The following is a 27,863-nucleotide window of genomic DNA, read 5'->3' on the forward strand; positions in this document are numbered from 1 at the left end:
TCTCTCTCTCTCTCTCTCTCTCTCTCTCTCTCTCTCTCTCTCTCTCTGCTCCCAGATGTATATGTTCTCTTACTGGTCTAGTCTTTCTGATTCATAGCCAATGGAGGTGGGGAGAGTGTAATATTCCCTCTGTACTAACTCCCTCCTTCCTGCCCTCACTTTTCCCCCTTCTTGTCCTCACTTCTTGTAGCCCTCACTTCTTCCCCTTCCTGCCCTTCCTTCTCCCTCACTTATTTGCCATCAATTGTCCCCAACCCCCACCCATTCCTGCCCTCTAGTAAAGACACAAGGGTCTGCCTTCTCAAGGTACTCCTGAGCCTAGAAAGTCCAGAAGCTTGGTAGCATCACTGCTAGACTTCCCAATTTCTAACTGTTGGCTGTGGGGAGATGAGAACAATTTGTTCCAAAAGCCATGAAGATAGCTGAAGCAAGTGTTGTAGAGGGTTTAGAGTTTGATCAGGCATTGAAAACACCAAGGCCATTCACTGCATCCCGGGTCCCATCAATGACTTAGGAAGAGAGAGTAAGATTGCTGACTTCGTGAAACTCTGCCTCACTTAAATCCAATTCACTGGCAAGTCAAGACTTTGCCCCCTGATGTCACTGGTCCTCTTTGGAAAGGAAGGATGAACACCAACAGTCCCACAGGGTATGACTAATTCTTTTCAATCAATCACAAAATACTTCCTGTGTGATGTCATGCGCTTTCATCCAATGGTCAAATCACTCCACATCTTCTAAACTGATTAAGGACTTGTTTGCACTTAGTTTACATCTTTGATTAAAATCTGGGCCTATTGTGTTAAATTGGGGTCAGATTGTACCCTCCCTTCCCCTTAAACTAGACACACACCTCTCTTGGGCTATGGTGGGTAGGTGGGTAGACAGGTAGATGGAGGCAGTGCCTGGCAGAGACTGAACTGTGGTGGCTACTCAACTGCCTCCCTTGCCTCAGTACCTCTAACATCTTTCTCAAAACCTATACTAGTAGCATCTCACCCACCCTTATTCACATCTCAACTTGTGAGACTTCTCCTCTAGAGCAAGGGAATAGTAAGATCTCTTTAAGGTCTGCTCTCTCTTTATCAATGGATCAAAAACAATTCTTTCAGCAGGTTTTATCTCATTTTCAGTCATAAAAGCAAGACTCTAGGGTAACATTAACTGAGACTCTTCTTTTCCAAAATTTCAATTATAGATCTTTAGACTAGTGAATGGAGCAACCACAGGAAAGGAACTCCAAGGAGAAGGTGGATGGTTCGGTTTGGTTTGTTGTGTATATCTATTCCCTGCTGTAAGGACATCTGAGTAATCTCTTTGGTACATATTCCTAATGCCATATTTCAAGTGGAATGGGTAAGGAGGGGCGGGAGGAGAGTAGATGTTTCGTACCTGGAACAAATGGCACATCAACACTGCCTCTGGCATTAAACAATTCATTAAACATGAAAAAGAAACAAACGTTATGGGTTTTAAATAGTCCCCAGCTAAAAAAAAAACATTGGCAGGAATTCCTAGATTCTAGGGGTGACTAGAGAGTCATTCTTCACATGGAGTCTAAATATGAGAGGCAGGGGAAGGAGACTTATAGAACATATATTGCTGTAGAGAACTAGGGTCCCCAAGTTTGCAGAGCCAGGGGGACAAGGAATGTAAGTAAGGGTGTAAAGGGTGATGATTTCTAAAGTTCCTCCCAGTATAGGGATTGCCCAGGGAGGGTGGCATTAGAAAAGGGCTACAAGAACTTTGCCCCCAGGTAAAAATTTAGAGGGTGCTGAGAGTGCTTGTATTCCTCTAAGGAAGAAAGGGGTAGGGGGCGGGGGTGAACCTTATGGCAGGGTGTAACATATAGTAGGGAGATGTCACAGGATCCTCAGAGCTCTTTGGAGGCAGGCTCCCACTAGGAACCAGAAGAGTGGCTCATTGAGGCTCTGGCTTATTTTCAGTGGGTTCTCTTGGTGGGGGAATAGAATGTGGAAGCCATTGCTGGGAGAACCAAACTCTAGCTAGATTTAGGGGTGAGGAAGCACACGAGAGGGAGGCTCATTGTAGCCTCTGCCCATGACAACCCATCCCTTCGTGGATGACAATAATGGGATGAGGGAAGGGAGGCAGGGATCTTGGATATGCAGATCATTTGCCAGCTACTTCATCTCCTCCTCCTCCCCCAACCATTTTCCCTTCACACACAAGGTTAGGGGCAGGCCCAGACCCCCATTCCACCTGAAGGAGGCTGATTTATTGAAGTAGATGAGCTGGAGGCTAGCATGTACCACAGAAAGACTGGGGGAGAGGGAGGGGGGTGTCTCCTAGCTCAGTTGTTTTTCCCAAGTCATGAGACTAATGCTGGTGCTTGGGGAGTACCGGCACCCCTAAGTGAGCCTTGGCCAAATTTCAACAACCTGACTAAAATATTACTTCAAGGAAGACTTGGGAAACCTGGATTCTAGTCTCTGTTCTAACATTAACTATGGGCATCGGTTTCATTTTCTATGAAAATGAAGGAGCTGGACACAGTAGTCTCTCAGGCTTGTTCCAATTCTAACAGTCTTTGAGATTTGGACTCCTTTTGACTCCACCTCAGCTCAGCCTCAATTTCAGTAAGAATTGAACAAGCCATGCTCTGTGACCTTAGGGAAGTCACTTCCCTTATGTAGTACCTCAGTTCCCTTCTCTTTAAAACCAAGTGAAAGTGGTATGGTGTAATAAATAGAATACTGGACTTGGAGTAAGGAAAATCTGCATTTGAATCCCCCCTCTCTCACTTACCAGCCATATCTTCTAGGGCAAGTGATTCAACCTCTTTTAGTCTCAATTTCCTTATCTATAAAACGAGGTTGGAATAGATTGCTTCTGAAGGCCCTTTGAGTTCTAAATCTATGATCCTATGTTTCTAGGCAGTTGGACTAAATGATTCAATTATAATTTACCAATTAAAATTATTACAGGTCTAATATTGTCATGAAATGTTGAGGATTTGGGGAGAGAGGATTTGGTTTCAAGTCCTCTTTTAGCCTCCACCTTAGAAGAATCTATTAGATTTCTGTATGGGTTACTACTCCACCCCTATTTCTCTATAATCAGTCTCCTTGGATGTCAAGTGTGGAAAAAAAAAATCTGACCTTAGCACCTAGCTATCAAGAATAATTAGTTTAATTGGGATTCTATCAGATACTGTCCTTCTTCTCCCAGGATAGCCTTTTGGCCTCTTGGGTTCTCTCTTCCCCCATTGGGTGGTATTTGCCCCTCCTTCCAACTGAAGACAGCTTTCATACCACTGGCTCCAGGCACAAAATTCCTAGCTATGACTCTGCCATCCAGCTGTAAAAGCAAGGATCCAGAATCACAAAGCCTAATCACAATCTGTCACTTTGATGTTGGTTGGTTGGCACAGTGTTATTACTACTTCCCTACCTTCTGCAGTTCAGTAGATATATCCCACTCAGACAATAGAAGGTCTTTATGCTAAGGCCTTGTAAAAGGAGTAGAAAATATTAACTTTGACTTCAGTAGGTTCCATGAAGTGACAGAGAGGAATATAAATGATGTCTGGTTCCAGAACAGTAGGGGGACCAGAGCTAAAGGCATACAAACACTCCTGATAAGATCCTTGGGAACAACTATGAACTAGCCCTTGTGATCTTGCTTGAAACAAATTCTCTCTCCTCAATTTGCCAGGAAGGAGAAGAGGTTTGCATGCTTTCCACATCTGTATATGCATGTATATAAACACATACATTGTTTGTATACAATATGCAACTGGGTTCCCATAATTCTACATGAGAAATCAAGACTGACATTGACAACAATGTCATAGGTTAACTCTGATTGATCTAGGGGAGCATTATGTTCAGGTAAAGGGAATCTGAGCTTATGTTTTCTTCAATAAATTCACTAAATGTATAGAACAGTTTTGAGGAAAGGAGATAATTCCTTTATAATATAAATACTTTTGAGGATAGCTTAATTTAAATTAGAACATCACATACATATAAGGCTAAAATTAGGGGAAAAAACAAATTAAGATAAAAAACTAGAAATGTTTAGTGAATTAGGTAATAGTGCTTTAAAAAAAACCATGTTTTCAATTGGCCTAATATTTTATCTCATAAATATACACAACAATTATTAAAAATCATTTTCTTTTCCTGAATAAGGGAAGTGTTTGGCTTCCTACAGTCACTTTCCCCCCCTCCTTTTCCTTTTTTTTTAAATCATGGTCAGTACTTTTCTTCTCCAGTCCTTATTTAAGGGGAGCTTTTTCCACTGCTAATGCCTCTAGTCATTGTCACTCCTTCTTCCCAGGGAAATACCCAGGTCTCCTGAAAAGATGTACTGATATCTACAAATGGAACAGTGTTTTTAAAAGTCCTCTCAGGCCCTAGCCCTCCACCCCCAAACTCCTTGCCATGCTTTTCAGTTTTCAGTCCACAGCATATCTATGTAGGTATCAGGAACATAGCCAGACATCCATTCATACACACACACACACACACACACACACTGTAGAACACTGAGAATGATAATGATCATAATTAGCATTCATATAGTGCCTTCAGGTATGGAAAGAGCTTTAAATATATTATCTCACCTGAACCTTCCAACAACCTTGTAAGAAAGGTGCTGTTAATATCTCTCATGTTGCAGATGAGGATACTGAGACTAAAGGAGGCTAAGTGACTGGCCCAGGGTCACTCAGTCAGTGAGTGTCTGGAATGGATCCAAACTTAGCTCCTTTTGACTCCAGGTCTATCACTCTATTCCCTACACCAGCTAGCTGCCCTGAGACAAATCGGTATTGTGTTTATGTAAACTGTCACAGTGACAATCTCAGCAGTGCCTCACTATAAGCATTGTCCCTGTGTCTAGTAACCTGCGTCGTTAGTATACAGAGCCTAGCTGAACTAAGTGGCACCTATGGGCATCCATACTAAAAGATCTAGAAACAACAGCTTTTATCTACATCATCAAGGGTCGAATAAAAGGAACATTCATCTGCCTTATGCTAGGAAAGGGATCTCTTCCAGTGGACTGTTTGCAGTTGGGTGGATGGATAGGATGGGTGCAAACCCCATAGCCAGCTGCTTAGCCTTGGATATTGATGTAAATTACTTCTACACACAGGAAAAAGTCATGAACACTGCTTTGGAAAAATTCTAAATTCTAGAAGAATCTTTTAGAAATATGCTTGGTAAAAATTACTTTTGTAGAATACATGGGGATCATGAATTAACAAATATAAAGAGCTTTGAGACCTTAAGTCAGTATGTGAATACCAGCTATGACCATTCCTATTACCCATTGTCATAAGGAGAAAGATACCAGGCCTATGGTCTATGCATCTAAATCCAACAAGGAATGGAGACAATTTTTCAGATAAACAAAACATTTGTTTTAATTATTCAGACATTTCAGGCAAAAGTAAAGGTCTAGAACAAAATGTTCTGGATAATTGCCTTAATTTTCCACTTTACGACTAATGTATAGAAATCCAATAGCAACACATATAGCACAGGGGACCTTTGTACTTCTCCCAGACTCTCCTATAGCTCCACTTCAGAGTTGAAAAGTCCATTCCTTATTGGTCACTTTTTATTGATCACTTTTTTTATTGTAGTCACAGTAAAATGACAACAGCTAAAGTAGGCACTGCCTACTTTAAAAAACATAAAACTTTTTTTGCCCACTTCCTATGAGATAGCAGATCTAATTATATGGCAGAGTCTAATAGTGATGATGATATTTGACATTTTTTCTTTATGTAATAGCACTTTAAGGTTTACAAAGTGCTTTACATATATGATCTCATCTGAGCCTAGAATGTAATGCCACTGAGGGCAGAGATTGTTCTATTGTCATCTTTTTATTATCAGGCCCTGGCCTAGCATAGTGTCCTGCACAGAGCAGCTATTTAATAAATGATTGATGAATTGAATCAAATTGTTATTTAAACAGTCGACAAGGTTAGCTTTCTTGCCAGGAAGCTGAAGGAAGGAGGGGAGGAGGTGGAAGTTTTAACAATGGAAATCATTTCCATTTATTTGTGGTTTTAAAATATTTTAAAATTTTAATTAGGTTCGAAGAATTGTAATTCGATCAGTAGAAAAATTAGACATCTCTGTTTATAAACAAAGTAACAAGGTCTCTTCTTGCTTCATTGAAAAGTTTCTTCAGTAGCTGCTCACTTTAAAATCACATTACCACATTTCTATTTCTGTCTTACAGACTCCAGAGACTTTTAATATTAAATTTGTAACATGGCAGATCTGGTGACAAGACCTCCCACAGCTACACAACTGGTGGGCTTAAGAAAAGAGCCTGTGGAATTTGGTTACAGACTTATCTATGTATTTATGACATTGATTTAGATCGACTTTAGCAGGTTAGATTGAAATTCAACATGTCCACAGCAGGTAGCATTCTAAAGTAAAATCCTGAGCCGTCACTTCTCTCTTTTGTCAATTCTCCAAGGACAGAATGACCAAAATCACACATGGACGGTCTTGTAGGCCCTTAGACATCCTGAGCTCACCTGCCATTCCCAAAAGGTTCACCATTTATCAAGTACACAAAAAGCTTAGGACATTCTCATTCCTCTGGGCACTGATCAAGAAGTGATACAACTTAAAAGCAATTAAAGTTTTGAAATTATACATCTAAACACACTTGATAATTTGTCCTGAATTTTAGGACAATTTGATAGCTGGTGACTTTTATCTGATTGTCGTGCTGTTGTCATCTAGTCCAGAGATGGCAGAATACATCAAGGCAAGGATATATCATTTAAATCCTAACCAACTCTATCTGAGAAGCCAATTGTGCCAGGCCCATGTAGGGACAGCCAATTTGTACCTTTTTAAAAGCCCCAAATCATGGAATGAGATAATAATAATAAAACAGTTACATGACACTTTGAGGTTTCCAAAGTGCTTTACATATTTGAGCCTCACAACAATTTCATGAGGTAGGTACTCTAGACATTATTATCCCCATTTTACAAGGAGGAAACTGAGGCTCAGAAAGGTTCATTGACTTACCCATGGTCACACAGCTATGTAAATGTCAGAAGCAGGATCTGAACTCGGGCTTTCCTGAGTACAAGTCCACTACTCTATTGTGTCATATTGGCTTTCTAAAGGAGATAAGGAGGAATTTCAGTGTCTCTTTGGGGGTGACTTAATTGTTATTCAACTATTCCCAAATAGGGATTTAAACTAGGTGCTGTTGTGGATAGAGGACTGGGCCTGGAGTCAGGAAGACTCATCTTCCTGAGTTCAAATCTGACTTCAGATGCTTACTAGCCATGTGACCCTGGGCAAGTCGCCGTTTACCTCAGTTTCTTCATTTGTAAAATGAGCTGGAGAAGGAAATGGCAATGCCAAGAAAACCCCAAATGAAGTCATGAGGAGCTGTCCATGACTGAATAACAACAAAATATATCCTCCAAAGTATTTTCTGTCCTCCTTTTCACCTTGCTACCTTTTCCCTTTCCTTTTTCTGTCCTCCTATGGGTAGTGGTGATGTGAGGGTAGAGTGAGGAAGAAGAGATTTCTGTATCTCATTCTCCTCTCCTCAATGCAAAGCCCTAAGAGATGGCTTTTCCTTGTCCATTACCTACCCTCATCCACCCTCCCCAATACTCCCACTTAAAAAAGAATTATCAAAAGCCTGTCTTATCACATCACTTGAGTGACTCTCAGAAGTTTTAGCAGCATTAAGAAGGGCTCATTTCTTCTCTTGGTGCTCTGGGACACCGGAAGTCACAAGGAGGCCTAAGAGAGAAAAGGTTGAGACACTTAAATCAGAAGAGATTGTAAGGATGTTCATAGCCAAAAACTCTTTTTAAAAGGGGTTATTTCCCAGCAAATATACAAAAGAGATATGCCACAGAAAGAGATGATGCTGCTGTCACTGGTCCAAGAGGTACACTGGATCCCCCACTTTGATTGTTCCTGGATCTTCCAGGACATAAAACTGTCCAAAGAGAGGTGCCTTGCCATACACCTTTTGGTCAGAGGGATCACATTGCCGATAACTGTAAAGAGAAAACAACCATTGTGAATCTTAGGTGAAGCAGACACAGGTTCCCAAACAGCAGATATTTTCTTCTACTTAATGTTAATAAGACACAACAGAATGGCAAGTCCTCTCTCAGGTACCATCTTTTGCTACTGTCTTTCCCTTCTTTGGACACCAATAAATTAAAGACTCAACATGTTACCATATCTTGACCCTCCCCCTCCTCAAAATCCCAATTTCTTTCTGCTAATTTACCTGTTTCTATTAATGGTGCGACCATTCATCAAGTTACCAAGCCTTGAAAACATTTTTGACTTCTCTTTTTTGTCACCCTCCATTTTCAGTCAGTCACCAAGTCTTACTGATTTCTCCTTCAAAGTGTCTCTCAGATTCATCCCTTCCTTTCAGTTCTGCTGACACCATTCCAGTTCAGACTCCTATTATTTTGTACTTGGACCATTGCAACAGTTTTTTAACTGGTCTCTGTGAACTCAAGACCCTTCCTCACCATCACTCCCTCCCTGCTCCAATCCATTCTGCACACTAGATTAATCTTCCAAAAGCATTCATTCTGCACACTAAATTCATTTTCGTCATATAATGCTCTGGTCAAGTCATTGCCCCATTCAACTTGACCAAAATTTATTAAACAGGTCTTATGTTCAAGGCACATAAAGAGCTGAATTCATATCCTTAAATGTCATACATCCTCTTGGTCTTGTTGGCTTCCATTACACCATGAAGCCAAATGGAGGAAGAAGTTTATGTATGGGTTGCGTGTGGGCTGAAATACAAGAGGAAAAAAGTGAGGTAAACGGCCAAGTAGCCTGGCTATGCTAACCATGGAGGCCACAGGAATAAAGGTGAAATGCCAGGCTCCTGGTCATATCTGGTTGAAACCACTGGGCGACACCCTATGGGAGACTATACCAGTTCTCCCATTTGATGCAAAACTCTTACTTTTCCATCTGATATCCTGGAGTCAGAAGGATCTGAGTCCAAATCTAGCCTCAGACATTTATAAGCTGTGTAATTCTGGCAAGTTACTTAATTTCTGTCTGCCTTAGTTTCCTCAGCTGTAAAATGGGAATAATAATAGCACCTACCTCTGAGGGTTGTTAAGAATTAAATGAGATATTTGTAAAAATGCATAACATAGTACCTAGCACAAAGTAGATGTTATATAAATGCTTATTCCTTTCCCTTCCCTAATACAGGAGTCAGCACCATTTGAATGCTCTATGACAAAGGACAGTCCTAAAATCAGTTCACTTAGATATGTCCCATGGACCCTCTTGACGTTCTGGAATGACTGTTTTCTTTGTGGCTAAGTGTTGCTTTTGTATGATATACAATTTTATAAAATATTTGTTGGGAAATATAAAAAAATTTATGTATGTATTTATTATACTACACATTATATAACATATACATTATATATATACACGTATATATTTTGTATTATTATTACTATCACTAATGTTACATTGGGTTATTTTCCCCCTTCATTAAATGTTGATATTGTTACTCTATCTATAAGAGAAAGAGAATAGAATATTGGGGAGAAGCATTTTAATTGTCATACGGAGAAAGTTAACTGTCATGGCCAAGAGAGAAAGGACTAAGAAAATTTCTTTACTGAAAAACTCATTGAGTTAACCATCATCCTTGAGAAAAACGAAGAGATATTTTGAAAGAAATGAGTTTAACTCTTATCCTGTGATGAAGATATTCTGTGAGGAAGATATTCTGAAGAGAACTCTGGAGAGCTTTTGATTATCACCCTGAGAGCACTGAATGATAAAACTATAGTTCTGATGCCTGTTGAGATCAAAGCAATTGCAGTTTATTATTGGAGATAACTCTGGCTATGATTTTTCTCAACTGATACATTGCTGAAATATTTAAATATGTCTTTTTATTGTTTATTATACTGTCCATAAATTGCTTAGCTAGAACATCAATGTGTGTCTAAGCCATGAGAATAAAGTTTCATTTTGAGATGAATGAAAACTTATGAGAAAAATAGGTTTCTTTGATTATTTATAAATTTGGTAGGTAATTGATTGGTTATTAAGAGAAATTGTGCATCTCTATTCCATTTATGGGGAAATTTGGAAATAAACCCCTTGATTATCTTAGAACCTGTGTAGAGAATAAGGAAATGAGCCAATAAGAGAGAGTAGTGGTTGGTTTGGTTGTTGACTAGAATAGTTCACCACACCCCACACAAGTCTGCATGACTATTGTTATCTCCAATCTTATTATACACATACTGTTGCAACATCTAAATGTATTGTGTTTTGTATATATTTTTACAGTCAAGGAAGCAGTCTATCAAATGGTATTCCTCATTGTGTTACATTTACTATTGATGTGAATTTGATGTTCTCAGAATGTTTTGTTGCAAAGATTTAAACATTGACTATGGGTAGAAATGTTACACCACCCACAACATCCCTTTCTGCAGAAACTATGGATATTATTACTGTGTTTTTAAGAGGTGAGAGATACATGATTTAGACATAAAGGATGATACCATAAGCAAATTAGGAGAGCAAGGAACAGTTTACCTGTTGGATCTGTGAAGAAGAGAAGAATTTATGACCAAACAAGAGTCACAGAATGAGATGTAAAATGGATAATTTTGATTATATTAGGTTTAAAAAATTTTGCAAAAACAAAAAAACTTTGCACAATACGACCAAGATTAGAAGGAAAGCAGAAAGCTGGGAAACACTTTTTACAGCAAGTATCTCTGATAAAGGCTTCATTTCTCAAATATATAGAGAACTGAATCAACGTTTTAAGAATACAAGTCAACTGACAAATGGTTTGAAAGATATGAACAAGCAGTTTTCAGAGGAAGAAAACAAAGTTATTTATAGTCACATGAAGAAATACTCTAAATCATCACTGATTAAAGAAATGCAAATGAAAAGAACCTATATCTATCAGATTGGCTAATATGACAGAAAACAAAAGTGATAAAAGTTGCAAAAAATGTGAGAAAATTGGGTTACTAATGCACTGTTGGTGGAGTTGTGAACTGATCCAATCATTCTGGAAAACAACTTGGAACTATATTCAAAGAGTAATCAAACTTTGATCCAACAATACCACCACTAGGTCTGTATCCCAAAGAGATCATAAAAAAGGGGAAAAGACCTACATGTATAAAAATATTTATAGTTAACTCTTTTTGTGGTGGCAAAGAATTGGAAATGGAGGGAATGCCCCTCAATTGGGGAATGGCTAAACAAATTGTGGTATATGAATGTAATGCAATACTACTGTGCTATAAGAAATGACGAGCAGGTGTATTTCAGAAAAACCTGGAAAGATTCACTGATGCAAAGTGAAGTGAGCAGAACCAGGAGAACATTGTACACAACAACAGTGACTTTGTGTGATGATCAACTATGATCGACTTAGCTCTTCTCAACAATATAATGATCCAAGACAAGTCCAAAAGACTCATGATGGAAAATACACATCCAGAGAAAGGACTGGTGGAGTCTGAATACAGATTGAAGCATAATATTTTCACTCTCTTTCTTTTTTGTGTGTGTTTTTTCTTTTATTCTGTTTCTTCTTTCACAACATGACTAATATGGACATGTTTTACATTATTACACATATATAACCTATATCAAATTGTTTACCATCTTAGGGAGGGAGAAGGGAAGGGAGAGGGGAAAAATATTTGGAACTCAAAATTTTATGTAAAAGGAGAATGTTAAAAAAATGATCTTTACATGTAATTGGGGAAAAAACAAAATACTATTAAAAGGGGGGAAAAGGTAAAAATATGAGGGAATTCACAGTTAAATGCAATGGTGGAATATTGTGAGAAAAATAAGATTAAACTGCCATTTCCCCAGAAAAAAAAAGACAGAGTTAACTGTCATCTGTGAAAGTCTATGAGAGGATCAAGAGTTAGCTGACATCTTGTGAGAGACTGAAATTAAAGGGATTTAACTATCTATGTGAGAGATTGGAATTGAGGGAGTTTACCAGCATAGACAGTCATCTGGGAAGAGACTGAGAGGACAAGAAGAATTTAATTCTCACTTTATGAAGTGAAATGTTATGGAGATTTCCTTAAAGCTGAATGAATATCCTTACAGGACTATTTCCAGAGGAGTTAGTTTGGCAGCATTAGTAAGAATATTCAATTTCAGATCTCTTTCCTCTGATTTTTAAGAGCATAGAGGTGATTCTGGCTGTAAACTTTACCCCCTGGATATACATACTTAATCGTGTCTTTGTATTGTTATTTGCTATTGTAATAAATTATATGAGCAGCAATACTGTTAAGTCTATGACAGCAAGGGGAGGGGGGGGAGTTAATGAGAAAATAATTGTCTATTTATAAACTAAGGTGGGTACTCAGAACTAATTAATTAATGAGAGATTTTACATTTTCATTAATTCAAAAGGAAACACCAGAACATACCTCCTGATTTCCTTAGAACCCAGGTAGAAAAATATTAAGGAAATGAGCCAATAGAGGGAAGAGGTATGTAAGAATTGGTGTGGTTTTGTGTATATATACATACTGTCATCTAACACAGCAGAGTTCAGGTCTTCACTTCATTGCCTCTGAACCCATTCAAATGGGTTTAGCATTCAAATCTCCCCTAATCTGGCTCCACCCTACCTTTATAGACCTATCTTCTCCAACTTCTATTTCCTACACCAAGTGTAGGCTCCAACAAAGTGGCCTATTTGCCTTGCTTTGGCCTAATGTGCCTTACACATATTCTCACTTCTACATCTTCATATCATTTCCATCATAGCCAATCTCCATCCAACCTCCAACTATACTATTCATCCAGTCTTTCCAACCAATTTCCATCTAAACTATCCATCCTTAAAGGCCTAGATCAAATATCACTACCTCCATAAAGCCTTCCCCCTCCCCGACTGGAAGTGATTTCTCCCTCTTCTGAATTCCTATATCACTTTACACCACTCACATGACACTTCTTTATTTTGCCAACCCCAAAATTTATCTTCCCTATTGGACTATAAGCTGCTTAAGTACAGATATAGTGCCTTAAACGTCTTTGTGTCCCCCATTGTTCCTTGTACAGTACCTTATACATAGCATACGTTCAACAAATATCTATTGAATGAATAAATTAATGAAGTTAAACATTACAAAAACCTAAATTAGAGGAAGAATGAGAATGAGAGGCTCCAGTAGACGTGATATAGCAAGAGAAAGAGAAAGAAACAGGAAAAGAGACAGACAGGCAGATAAAGATGGAGAAAGATAGAAAGAAAGAGACAGAGACAGAGAAACAAAGAGAGAGAGGAAGAGACACAGACAGAGACGAAGACAGAGAGGGGTGGGGAGGGGTAAACAGAGAGAGAAATGGAGGGGGGACCCCGAAAGAGTAAAATTCCCTCCTTAAGTTTTCGCTTCTACTCAAACCCAAATCCATTTTCTTAAAGGAAATTATTTATACATAACAATAATTCTAGCACACCATAGAGGTTGGGCCAATAAACCAAACATTCAAACCCTATAACTGGACCCTTTAGGATAGTGGGTAGGGAGGGGGAATGGAGGGAGGAATGTTGCAGCAACTTGTTCCTAATTTTTGTCTTCAAATCTAAAAATTTTAATGGGAAGACTAACTAAATACACCCTAGAGCTACCTGATGTGAATAAATTCCACATGCCATGAGCAATTAACTCAGCCTACCTAGTCTGTTTCGTGACAATATCACAGTCCAACAATATATCTCTGTTATGATGCTGAACAGTCTGTGGGGCCTGGGAGTCTCTCTGGGTCTGCCTCACCTGTCAGTGGGATGACTAAACAAGGTTATTCTAGGCATCTGTCACTTTGAAGCCCAGACCCAGAGGCAGAGCCCCTCTGTTTTTAAAGTTCCTGTTTTAGGACTACCATGACAGTCAAATCCTGCAGGCTTTGGGATCTCTGATTCTCGTTACTGAAGATTTTTTAAAAAAGAGCTAGGACTGCAAGCTAGGAGACCCGAGTTCTAATCCTAATATTTCCATGTTACTATGCGAGTAACCAGAAAAATCCTTTCACTAACTAGTTGACAGAGTACTAGACCTGGAGACAGGAATGCTTGAATTCAAATCAACCTCAGACACTTCCTAACTGTATGATCCTGGGTAAGGCACATCACCTCTGTTTTCCCTCAGATTCTTCATCTATAAAGTGGGAATGATAACACCACCTACTTCCCAGGGTGGTTATTGAGATCAAATGAGATAGCATTTGTAAAGCACTTTATAAACCTTAAAACAGCATGTAAATACTCGCTGTTCTTTTGGTTTCTACATCTATGTGTTAAGGAGAGTATCTTCCCTGGTTATTTCCAGGAAGGGGGGCATTGCTGATAAAGGGAGCCCTAAGTCTTGGACACTCCCTCTAGCTTTGTCCTCAGTGTTGACTGGTTACAAACGAACAAATCAGCAACTTCTCTCCAGCTTCTCTTCATCATTTACACAACCCCTTCTAAGGCCTCAGTGGAGAACACTGGTTAGGAAATAGCTTGGATTTTTAATAAAGTCAGTCATTCGTTTAAAAAAAAGTTTAGTTTCTTAGAATTTTCACCTCTCCCTTCTCACTGCCAAAAAGTCAATTGTATACACCAGCTCAACTCCTAATGTCTCCTGCCAACACGTAACCACTCCTATTCTATAACTCTTTTGGACTGGTTCTGTAATTTCATTGGTATAAGAGTATAGTCAAGAAACTCCTTTCAATGCAGATCAGCAAATATTCTGTAACTTATAGTTACAGAGAGTTGTGTAATTCTGTAATACTAATGAGAATTTCTCCTCCTGCTACCCCACCCTTCCAGGAAGCCCTATGAAATTTTACTTAGAGCTCTCGGTTATTCCCATAGAACCCAAGAGCCTACAGTAAAGGTACTAGTGCCAGCAGGGTGGGAAGTTCAGTTTGGACAAATGCTTAGTGAGAAAAACTGAGGTGTGGAAATGACGAAGCTCTAAGACTGACCCCTCAGGGCAGTTGAAGCCTTTGTATCCCCTCCCACAGCTCCTACAGAAGTAGTTTGGGAAGGTGGGGGGGTTAGAGAGCTGCATTTAGAGTCAAAGTATCTCAGTTCAAAACCTGGTTCCTCCCTGTGTGACCTTGGGCAAGTCATATATCCTTTCTAGGTCTCAGTTTCTTCACATATGAAAATGAAGAGTTTAGGCCAAATGATCTCTAAAGCTCCTTCTGGTTCTAAATCTATGATCCTATGGGTTTAGGGATCAGCTTCACTGAAGTGGGGAAGGAGACGAAAATCAACCCATCATGTGCCAGTGTTTGCTTTCTCCAGGTCCTCCCAGCATCTTCAGCGATTCTGCTACTACCCCATCCAGTTTAAGCCTCACCAACGATTTTTAAGAGCAGCAAAGAGGCACAATGGATAGCGTGCAAGGCCTGGAGTCAGGAAAACTCATCTTCCTGAGTTCAAATCTGGCCTCAGACACTTACTAGCTGTGTGACCCTGGGCAAGTCACTTAACCCTGTTTGCCTCAGTTTCTTCATCTGTCAAATGAGCTGGGGAAGAAAATGGCAAACCACTCCAGTATCTTTGACAAGAAAATCCCAGAAGGGGTCAGGAAAAGTAGGATGTAATTGAAAAATGACTGAACAACAACAGTGCATCTTTTAGGATTACAGGATTTTATTTCATCATCCTGGTCTACACATTGTTTTCACCTACATTCTTCATTATCTTCATAGCATACCAGTGTAGTAAGTAGAGCAAGTAATATTATTATTCCATTATACAGATGAGGAAACAAAGCCTCAGGGAGATTTTCACTTGCCCAAGATCACACATCTAGTAACAAGCTAGAACCTAGCTTGGTCTTCTGACTCCTGATTCAATGTTCTTTCCACTACATCATCCTGTCTCACAAACCAGCACAGTCTTACTTGCTCTAGACATGTGGGAAAATATTTCTAAGGCTGGCTTATTACCAAATCATTCATTCCTTCAACAAGCATCTATTAAGTGCTTACAGTACGCACTCTACTGTAGTCTGTGCTTTATCTGCCCTTTTATCCTAGCTAGTTCATGAATCCAGCACCACCCACTCTTTGTTGTGCTGGTACCATCTTACAACTTGAGAAGAGCTCCCTCATGCCTTCTCACCTAGCATCTTACAGCTGTTGGGCAGCTTCCCCAGTGTCAGAGACAATGTGGCCTAGTGGAAAGTTCACTCACCTTGGAGTCAGGTAACACTTGTGTTCCATTCTCTCCTCTGACATTTACTAACTGAGTGACTGTGGGAAAACTGTTAAACCCCTCTCAGCCTGTTTCCCCATCTATGAAATGGGAGTGATACTATCTATATGCACCTATGATACAAGGTGGCTGAGAATCAAGTGAGATAGTGTCTGCAAAGAATTGTGCAAACCTAAAATCTCTATATGAAAATCAGTTAGCCATTAGGATTTCTTGCACTCTTAATGCTTTGCCCCACAAGACATCACTTGCTAGCAAACCCCAACTTTTGTTGTCAAGCAGAGAGGCTAGACAGCTCAGATAGGAGATTCTGAAAGTATCATTTCCTAAATAACTCAGACATGAAGGGCTGAAGCGCCTGGCTCCCTGCTACAAAAACAGAGGGGCTATTTTCTGACTCTAATGTTGACTTAGCTTCTCTACAATTTATGTGAGTCTACAGGGCCCTTTTCCCTCCCAATTTATGACCACCTGTCTTGGGGGAGCATATAAATTACACTTATGACAATTTAAATCTCAGTAAGAGATAAGAGAGAGACACCTAGGTCGGCTGCACTGTCTCACAGAGCATTAGAGGCAATTAGGCCCAGATTGTTGGGATATATGAGCACTTGTAATAGATCAGCACAAGGGCATCCGCTCCTGGCTGCACATTCTTATTGTGTTTACCTTTGTGCCTGGAGTCAATTATCCCCCTCCAACAAACACACGCTCACAAATGGAGGAAGGGCAGAAAATATGAGGTACTGCATGCAGGGCTCTGGGAGCCATAGAGGTACAAGCGTCAAAGTGAACTTTCTCACTCCAGTGGGCAAAAGTGACTGTTTTAAAGTCCAAGACCATATGGGATCTGAGAGGAGGAGAGGTGGTAGCATTTAAATGGAACAACAGCGACTTCCCAAAGTGACTTGGATGATTCACGCATCCTAGCAGCAGAAAAATGTGAAGGGGCCAGTGCTTTTATGTTTAAAGGAGCCTGGCTGCTGAGACTCTTTAGGAGAGTCATATAACAGGGACAGCTAGGTAGTGCAATGGATAGAGCGTCAGGCCTGAAGTTAGGAAGGCATGACTTTTAATCCCAGCCTCAGACAATTACTAGCTGTGTGACCCTGGGAAAGTCACTTAATCTGTTTGCCTCAGTTTCCTAATCTATAAAATGGGGACAATAATAGCACCTACCTGCCAGGGTTGTTGTGAGGATCAAATGAGAAAATAATTGTAAAGTGCTTAGCACAGTGCCTGGTACATAGTAAATGTTACATAAATGTTAGCTAGTAGTGGTTGTAGTAGTAGCACTAGTAGTAGTAGTAGTAGTAGTAGTAGTAGTAGTAGTAGTAGCAGTAGCAGTAGAAGTAGTAGTAGCAGTAGCAGTACCAGTAGTAGTAGTAGTAGTGGTGGTGGTGGTGGTGGTGGTAGTAACAGTAATAGTAGTAGCAGCAGTAGCAATAACAGTAGTAGTAGTAGTAGTAGTAGCAGCAGTAGTAGTAGCAGTAGTAGTAGTAGCAGTACCAACAGCAGCAGTAGTAGCAGTAGTAGTAGTAGTGGTGGTAGTAACAGTAATAGTAATAGTAGTAGCAGCAGTAGCAATAGCAGTAGTAGTAGTAGTAGCAGCAGTAGTAGTAGCAGTAGTAATAGTAGTAGTAGTAGCAGTACCAACAGCAGCCGTAGTAGGAGTAGTAGTAGTAGTAGTAGAAGTAGTAGTAAAAGTAGAAGTAGTAGTAAAAGTAGAAGTAGTAGTAAAAGCAGTAGTTTGTCTTTTGTTTTTGAAGAGGATCAATGACATCATGGGGTGAGGATTTCAATGAGGCAGTTTCACAAAGTTCACCCTCTCTTCCAGAGTCATCCAAGTCCAGTGGCAAGACAAAAGTCAAGACGGCTGGTGATGGCTCAGGATGCAGCGGATGACCTTGGCAGGTAGGTGGCACAGTGGTAGAGTGCTGGGCCTACCTCATCTTCCTGAGTTCAAATCTGACCTCAGATACTTACTAGTTGTGTGACCTTGGGCAAGTCACTTAGCCCATTTGCCTCTGTTTCCTCATCTGCAAAATGAGCTGGAGAAGGAAATGGCAAAACCACTCCAGTATCTCAGCCAAGAAAACCCCAAATGGGACTATGAAGAGTCAGACATAAGTGAACAACAAATAATACCAATTGTAGTAGTAGTAGTAGTAGCGGTGGTAGTAGTAGTATATAGAATCCGTAGTTTGGAGTCTGGGATCTGGGTTTGAATATCAGTTGTGTCCTGAGCTGTGTCCTTGGGCAAATCAATAAACCTCTTTAAGTGCAGGCTTTGGAAAGAATGGAGTTTTAGTAGCTGCTTGAGTTTTTGTAACACCTCATTCCTTTCCTACAAAGGCTGCTCTGCATACTATTCAAATGTAACCCTCTGGGCTTTGTTTTGTTATGGCTGAGAATTTCACAAGGCTCCTAGAGATAATGCCTTAAGCTCCCAGGATTGCCCAATTGAAGAGAGAGAGAGAGAGAGAGAGAGAGAGAGAGAGAGAGAGAGAGAGATCACACAAAATACCTAACTAGCATTTCTACAGTGCTTTAAGGTTTGCAAAGCACTGTCATCTCATTTTGTCCCTACAAAAACAAGGAAAGGAACATACTTATTATCCTCATCTTACAGAGGAAGAAACTGAGGCAAACAAGGTGAAATAACTTGCCCAGGGGTCACACAACTAGTAAGTGTCTGAAGCAGGATTTGAACTCATAAAGATAAGTCTTCCTGACTCCAGGCCTGGAACTCTATCCACTGTGCCACCTAGCTTCCTCTAAACTATAGATACATAGAATTTAGATCCAGAAGGCACCTTAGACATTATCATATAATCCATCCTATACCATATTTTACAAATGGGAAAAATGAACCCCAAAGAGGTTAAATGATTTGCCCAAGGACACAGCTCACTAGTTGCAGAGCTGAGACTCAAACTGGACCAACTCCAAATCCAGGCATTCTTTATACTACGCCCAAACACCTGTTACGTTATTGTTCTTGGTATATGGAAGGCAAGGAGGGTCACAATGCTTATCATCATTTAACACTTGCACCATGCTGGTAAGTGCTCCCACCTCTCAACCCTTCCATTGGCCTATGGAGTTTGAATGATCATTTGAACTACTGCCCTTTGGTGCCCAGGTAAGCACAAAGGAGCTCAATGTGAAGAGATTTACCTTTGCCCCTTTTTGCCAAAAAGAATTTGGCTCCTTGTTTACAATTCCCAGAAAAACCTTAAAACTTTTAGATTCCTTGTAGACTCACTTTGTCTCTCTCAATTTGAAAGTATTTAAATGCATCTTTCTTCTCTGGCCCTGAAAAGAACCTGGCTTCAGTTTGTTGGCTGGTCCCAGGAAAACCTTAAAGTTTCAGAAACTGCTTTTATTTCCCTTTGAAAGCAAACTCTCCTTTCCAGTTCCGTTCATTATCTATTCTCATTGTCTGTTCAAATCCCTCAGACATTCCAAATGGAAATTCTCACCTGGACCCTTTCTTTTTCCAACCACCTCCCCCATCAACTGGCTTTCCCATTGTTTCACCTTCCTGTGGCCTTTGGCCATTTCTTACCCTTAATCCTGGCCTAGGCACCACAAGGTGCAGGACCCAGGCGTTCTGTTCATCCCAGTTTACTAGCTTCTCCCATCCAGATCTCCTTAGACCCCTCCTCCCGTCACTCCAAACTGCTTGGCCACTCCTAGACCCCTCCCCCAGTCTTTCTGTACTTAAGACTCATCTTTGCCCCATTCTGATGCTGAGCTGTTCTCAAGCCTAGAGGCTGAGAACCCTCATGCCCGCCTATCCTCACTGGAGTCACGTGGCCTATCCACCCCAGCTCCCACTCAGGCACTGAGTTTTCTTCATGCCCAAGAGGTTGAGACTGCCTCACTGCTCACCTGGACTGACCACCTTAGCCCCCAGCCCCCATTCAGACACTGAGAACCTCTCACGCCCAGAGGCTGAGATTTTCAAGCCCACTTATGAGCATCACCTGACCACCTTAGCCCCCATTTAGATCATTGATGTTTGGGTTCCTTGGGAATCTGGCCTATATGCTTCATTTTTAATAAACTTTTCCTCTGGCTGGAAGAAGATCTGGGTCGAGTTCTTTCAGGCAGATACATGCTGCGGTCTGGGCTTTTTCCCGTGATCTTGGGGTGCCTCTGTGCATCTAGGAGCACCCCAAACCCCCTCCCTCTTCAAATGGGGAGAATTCTTTTCAAAATACATACTTCAAAGTAACTCCCTTAGGCAAAAGATCATGTGCACAAAATTTCTTTCTACTTCCATTTAAGCATAGTGGAAGGGGCAGCTAGGTGGCACAGTGGATGGAGCACTAGCCCTGGAGTCAGGAGGACCTCAGTTCAAATCCAACCTCAGACACTTAACACTAGCTGTGTGATCCTGAGCAAGTCACTTAACCTCAATTGCCTCACCAAAAAAAAAAAAAGAAAAACAACACATTTAAGCATATTAGAGAGAATATAGTGGTACTTGCCTGTAATCCCTAGTACTTGGGGAGGTTGAGGCTAGGGGATCACTTGAGTTCTGAGCTATGGTAGGGCAAATGATTACTGGGTGTCCACAATAAATCCAGGGAGAGGAGAGGAAAGGAGAGGAGAAGAGAGGTCACCTCATTTCTCTGGGCTTCAGATTTCTCATCTTAAAAATGAAGATGTCTGGCTTAGATGACCTTTGAAGTCCCTTCCATAACTAAATCTATGATCCTAGAATGCAGGATTTGGGGTCTAATGACCTGGGCTTAAATGCTAGTTCCACTACAATGTATGTAACCCTGGCCAATTCACTTCATGTGAGATGTAAAAGTCAGCTATTATTATTATTATTCACCTCTTTGGGTCTAAACTTTCTCATCTAAAAAATTAAGGGATTACCCTAGTTAGTCTCTAGGATCCATTCAAAATCTAAAATCCTGCAATGTTAAGTAGTAAGTGGTATCTGTCCTGGACACACAAATCTAAGATTCAGATGGCTTTCTGTTTTGCCATACCTCCTTAAGGTTTCCAGGGGTTCCTTCCTGTTCATGATGCCAGTGTCTGGATCTACAGTTGTTAAAATGCACCTAAACAAAATACAGCAAACATTAGATTATAATTGGAAATGAGTGACAATGACTATTTCTTCCAATGGATGTAGAGCGCTTACCGGCCACTAGCCATTATCCTTTTCATTTCCACATCACCAATGAGGATTTCTTTCCAAGAATCCTAGGAAATAGGCAAAATTCACATTATGCCATCATTCCTAAAGTACTTGTCTTGAACACGCAGTATAAAAATTGCTTCTAAATTATTTAGCACAAAGTCACAACAAGGATATGACTCCAAAACCAACCACTACTTACCTCTATGTAGTACTCTATCATTACCAAATATTTTCATATACAGTACCTTCATTTGGTCCTTGAAACAACCCTATGGATGCAAATATTATTTTTCCCCTTTTACAGATGGGAAAACTGAGGCTCAAAGAAAGTAAGAGATTTGCTCATAGTCACAGAGATAGTAAGCAGAGAATTCAGGACTTAGATCCAGGGTTCCTGATTCTTAATTCAAAATTCTTTTAAGTATTACCAAGCCACCTTTTCTGGGAGAATGGAACACATCAATGGTCTTCTTCTCCTTGCCCTGCCTTTGTTATGTGCCACTCTTCCCTACCTAGCTAAAATGCATTCTCTCTCTCTTTTTAATTCACCTCCTGTATGTCCAAAACCTGGCTCAAAATTCACCTCCTTCAAACTGGCTATACTCAAATGAGATATTTGTTAAATGCTTAGCACAGTACCTGGCACATAGTAGGTGCTTAATAAATGCTTGTTTCCAATGTGATCTTTGGCAATTCATTTACTTGCTCTAGGCCTTAATTTCCTCATCTTGGACTAAATGCTCTCATAAAGTCCCTACCAGCTCCAATAATCTATGAAATGATGAATCCATTCAACAATAAAGGCATTCCACCAACCCTGCTACCTTCTCATTCTGCATGACTCTGGGTCCTTTTTCCCACAAATGTTCCACAGACAGCTCTCCTAATAAAGATGTCCTTGTTCTTTCAGTTTCTTGGGGACACTCATGGATGTCCATCTATTGTCGCTATTCTCATGATATGACCAGCCCCCCTTCTTGTGCAGTCATATCTTCCATAAAGTTTTTGAATGCTTTTCCTGAGTGAGCATACGTTGACACAGGCGACATGCCTTGTATATACTTATTCAAGGAAGGCCTACATTTCAAAACACTTTAAACCAGCCCAAGTATTTCTTGGGCACTTATAATTCAGAAGGAACTGTCCTAGGAACCAAAGGAGATATAAAGAAGTATAAGCCACAATTCCTTTCTTCACAGAGTTTACAATCTATGTGAGATCATGAAGAAGTTCATAAAAAGTTAAGAAAGACAAATAGTTCAAGACCTCAGTCACAAGATACTCGAGGATACTCAGTCTGTGATTATTTGCCAAATGGAGTACAGGGATACCAATTGCCACAGAAATGATCACAGATGGTTTTGAGATGAGCCTTGAAAGATTGGTAGGCTTGGACCCTGACATCCCACGGCTAGGCAAACACCCCAAGAGGGTGAAAGACAGAAAGTTTCTACATGTGCTAAAATATTAATTGTAGTATTTTTGTGGTAGTAAAGAACTGGAAAAAAATGAGATGGTCATCAACTGGGAAAGGGTTGAACAAATTGTGCCTCACAAATGTAATGGAATATTACTGTGCTAAAAGAAATGACATAATGAAGAATTCAAAAAAAGGAAGACATATGAACTGATACAGATGAAGTGAGAAGAGGTAAGAAAACAATATATACAATGATTACATTGATGGAAGTGGAAAGAATGATAAAATGAAATTGAAAGCTATGCAATTATAATGATAAAACTTGGCCCTGGGAAGAAATGTGAAAACGAACCTTCCTCTCTCCGTTCTAGATGCTATGGGTGTGGAATCTTACATACAGTGTCAGTTGTAGTCCAGTGTTCGATAGTTTTGCTGAACTGCTTTTTTTTCTTTTTTAAAAAATCTTTCTTACAAGAGAAGGCTCACTAGGAAAGGGGAAAGAATGAAGTGAAAGGGATATTTCAGAAATGAGATAATATATGTAACCTGCTTTGTAAACCTTAAAATACTATATAAATGGTAGCTATTACTATAGTTATGTTCAAACAAAAAGCTTCAATAAAAAATTTAAATAAAAAAGAAAGATATAATCATTTGAAAGGTTGAAAGAATAGGCAAGATAAGACATTCTACTAGAGGTGTTATAAATATGCTTAACAGAAATCAGAAATATAACAGGGAGACAAAGGACAACTACATGCTGCAGAGCCCATTAGAGATGGGCATTGTATGCATATAGTGTGATAGGGAGGGCAGTTAGGTGGTTCAGCAGAAAAAGTGTCAGGGCCTGGAGTCAAGAAGACTCATCATCCCAAATTCAAATCTGGCCTCAGACACTTCCTAGCTGTGACCTTAAGCAAGTCACTTAATCCTGTTTGCCTCAGTTTCCTCATTTGTAAAATGATCTGACGAAGGAGATGGCAAACCACTCCAGTATCTTTGCCAAGAAAACTCCAAATGGTGTCACAAAGCATCAGCCACAACTGAAACAAAAGAACATTAAGTATGATGGGGCAAAGGCCATATTCTACAAGTGATTTAAATGTTCACCTGGGTGTTTGACTTCCTATAGACCCATCTTTTATCAGTTTGAAGCCAGAGCTTACCTACCATAAGACAGAATACTTTCTCAAAACATAATTGAGCTAATGTGCACTCTGCATGATGGGTATATTGCTGTACCGGAAAAAAATCAGAGAAATTGTTCCTTTCACTGACTTCTTATACCAGGGTCAAGTGAGTGAGCAACTATTTAGCAAAGACCTGCTCTATCCCGGATTTTACCACATGGGGGCAATGTGGTCACACACAAAAAACCCGAAAGCAGCAGCAAGAAACTAATGGAATCATAGGGATAGAGACTGGGTCTGTGTTTTTATCCACATAGGGAAGACATGGTGGAAGAAATTCTATCAGTTCAAGTAAAGTTCAAGTAAACACTTTCTTTGCAACGTACTGTGTTAGAGGGTTGTCTAAAAAGCACTTGATTGGCTTGTCTGGCTGGGGACATAGTCAGTATATATCCCAGATGGAACTTGAACTGGTCCTTCTTGGCTCCAAAGCCACCTTTCAATCCACTATACCACTCTCCTCCAACAAAATTATTGGATCATAAGTTGAGAGCGAGAAAGGGTCTTTCCCTTTATTTTATAGATTAGGAAACTGAGGCCAAAAAAAGTTAAGTGATTTGTCCAAGGTCCTCTGATTCTAAGGTCAATGCTCTTCATTCATCATTCACAAATACATTCATTCCCTTAGTAAATGTTTACTTGTAGCTTCCTATGCATGCAATTTTCTTGGTAAAAGATAATCCTTGCCCTCCAGATTTCTTTACTCGTGGATCACTTGGGTGTTTTTCACAAGTACAGCCCTGTGATGCCATGGGCTGAATGTTGCATACTCAGAGGGAAACCTGACTTCTGATTCATGGAGGGACTTCTGATTAAGGAAAATTCAGAGAAGAAAGAAGAGAAAAAAAATGAATGAGAAGGAAGACCTAGGCTTTGAATGGTAGATGGAAGACTTCCCCAGAGTTATAGGCAGTTCAGTTGTAAAAACCAAAACCCCTACATGTCCCTGGATTCCTAGTACCTGTACCGCCAGAAACCGCTAATATAAAAATTGCTCCTGAATCAAAGAACCCCTTTAATCTTGAGTAGTCTATCACCTAGAGTACCTAGGGAATGGTGGCACAGTGGATAGAGCACTTGGCCTGAAGTCAAGAAGACCTGAGTTCAAATCTGGCCTCAGATACTTACTTGAAATGTAACTCTAGGCAAGTCACTTAACCCTCTTTGCCTCGGTTTCCTCATCTGTAAAATGAGCTGGAGAAGGAAATGGCAAACCACTCCAGTATCCTTGCCAAGAAAACCCCAAATGGGGTCACCAAGAGACAGACATGACTGAAACAACTGAACACCCTGACTAATCTGCATTGCTTCCCTCCATTTGTTTTATTGATTGCTATGATAAATGTTTTTCTGTTACCTGTGATTATCTTTTCTGTAACAATCATTTAATTGGAGGGGAGCTAATATGGCTGAGATCAAGCTAGCTGTAACCTTCCCAGTCTGAGCATCCAGAGCAATCAGATAAAACCCAAAGCATCATATTACTAGATTAGAAATATCTGAAGTCTAATAGATATAATTCTAGTCTAATATTCCTCTTAAAGACAGGAAAGCAAAGGAATGATCACATAGTTATAACCTTCTTCCTACTTTCCACAAAGGCAGAAATGCCAGTCTGGTTTGGGGAAGTAGAACTAGCCATTTCAGATCTCTATTTATAAACCTCTGTCACATGTACCCTTGGTCCCTGTGGCCCAGCACAACCTGTTACACTCAAGCTGGGGAGTTCAGCTATTTATTATATACATTTTTATTTATTATTATTACTTACTACATAAATACAATTCAATAAATAGGTATTAAGTACCTACGATTTATAAAATCTAGTTTCTAAATACAAAAATAACTAGAGTACAAGCTAGACTATGTGCCATAAGGGAAGCATAAACAAAACATTATCGGGACAGGTAAGTGGCACAGTGGATAGAGCACCGACCCTGAAGTCAGGAGGACCTGAGTTCAAATCCAGCCTCAGACCAATCACTTGACACTTACTAGCTATGTGACCCTGGGCAAGTCACTTAACCCCAATTGCCTAAAAATAATAATAATAAAAAAAATAAAATTGATGCTCAGCACAGAGAATGATCACTTTCTCTTCTGCTTGGGTAATCAGTTCCCTCAAGAGAGGGAGCAGATGAGAGCTAAGCCTAGAAGAATTTTAGCTGCAAAGTTTCAGGTAGGAGGGGTGGTGTAGAAATATAACAATAGCAAAAAAAAAAAAATACAAATAAATCCAGTTTTGCTGCGGGGTATGGCTTATGTAGAAAAGCAGTGAAGGAAATGGGTCATGAAGATAAGATTGAGACCTGAGGGCTGTATTGTAGAAAGACTTGAAAAATGAGAAAACAGATTCTATTAACTGCATTCTTATGTAAGCAACAAATAAGCATTTCAGCAATGCCCTGCTATATAAATTTGACCACATGGGGGCAAACTCATCATAAAAACTGAATTCAATTTTAGTCAAGCTGAGTTGAAGGTGCTAGTGGGAAGACAGGTGACTTGTTGGGCTAAAGATTCTGGATTTTATTTTGAAGATAATGGGGAATCAATGCAAGGTACAATGGAAAGAGCAATGAACTTGGAGTCATGGGTCCTGAGTTTTAATCCCAGCTCAAGCCAACAAGCTCTACACTTACTACCTGTGTGAGCTCAGGCAAATCACTAAATTTTTCTGAGCCTCAATTTCCTCATCAGTAAAATGAAAGAGTTGGACTAGATGACTTCTATGGTTTCTTCCAGTTCCATGGTCCTATAATGGTTTTAAAACAAAATTACAGTCTTCATTTGAGATGACCAATTTAGTGACGTGGAAACATAGGTTTGGAGCTAGAAGGGACTTTTGAGGCTCATGGTCCAATACCTCCAAAAAAGTTAAGTGACTTGTCCAAAATAACACAGGCTATAAGTATCACAGGCAGGATTTGAACCCAGTTCCTCTGACTCTTAATTCACTATTCTTTCCACTGCAGCATGTTGTTTCTCATAGTAGCCTTAGATTAGACACATCTGAGCCTCAATGAAATCCAGGCTTCTAGAACAGAAAAATATTCAAGTGTGGAGGCTAGTACATTAAGCAGACCATAGTAAGAGACTTCAAAATGCCCTTGGAGAAGGCAGCAGAAGAAAGCAAGAGTGCTTCCAGGTTTCAGATCACCATACCTATTCTGAGTTTTAACGTGTCCCCTCGTTCCATGCAGAGCTAAGACGGTTATGACCAGATACTGAATCCTTTGGCCCCATGACCCAGACTTTGGCTGGGAAATCTATGACTGGGAAGGAAAGGAAAACAGGAAACAAGAATTTCTCTAAGTGACTACTATGTGCCAGGCATTGTGCTAAATGTTTTATATATGTCATATCATTTAATCCTTGCAACTCTGGGTGGGAGGTATTATTACTATCTCCATTGCACAGTTGAGAAAATTGAGTCAGAATTTAAAAGACTTGACCAGGGTTACATATTAAAAAATGTCAGTGTCTGAGGCCAAATTTGAACTCAAGACATTCTGACTCCAGGTCACCATTCTATCCAATGAGCCACCTAGCTGTTACCAGCACCAGGGGAAACAGGTACCAAATCAAATGTGTTTTTTCCTGGCAAGGTGTATATAGGACCTAGGACTATAGGACTGATGGATGCATTCTGTGTTGCATCCAATAGATGTCTCTGCTTTTACTATTCATTCACTAATCTAATTAAGTGTATTATTTTAAATCATGATCTGAGTGAAGGTGCCTAAATGAAGCAACAGAAGGGAAGCCAAAGGTTGGGTATGCGAGGAGGAGGCAGGAGGAGTTCACAGTATAA

The 27,863-nt window shown here is 40.0% G+C and overlaps 1 protein-coding gene across 2 annotated transcripts in view; it reads right to left on the bottom strand.

Annotated features, from left to right (window-relative positions):
- Window positions 1–7,362: 7,362 nt before the first annotated feature.
- Window positions 7,363–27,863, bottom strand: part of LOC114050099 (mitochondrial amidoxime-reducing component 1-like) — a 39,813-nt gene continuing 19,312 nt past the window's right edge. Inside the window, exons 5-8 of one of the 2 annotated variants that reach the window (XM_027871659.1) lie at window positions 21,440–21,501; window positions 21,285–21,356; window positions 7,889–8,035; window positions 7,363–7,772 (exon numbers count right to left, since the gene is read on the bottom strand). In XM_027871659.1, the coding sequence (XP_027727460.1) occupies window positions 7,909–8,035; window positions 21,285–21,356; window positions 21,440–21,501 (261 nt within the window). In that variant the 3' untranslated portion in view covers window positions 7,363–7,772; window positions 7,889–7,908. Of the gene's footprint in view, window positions 8,036–21,284; window positions 21,357–21,439; window positions 21,502–27,863 lie in introns of both variants that reach the window. The other variant, XM_027871658.1, reaches the window with a different exon arrangement.

Source organism: Vombatus ursinus, unplaced genomic scaffold, assembly GCF_900497805.2.
Source record: "Vombatus ursinus unplaced genomic scaffold, bare-nosed wombat genome assembly UNPS02014798.1, whole genome shotgun sequence".
NCBI lineage: Eukaryota > Metazoa > Chordata > Mammalia > Diprotodontia > Vombatidae > Vombatus > Vombatus ursinus.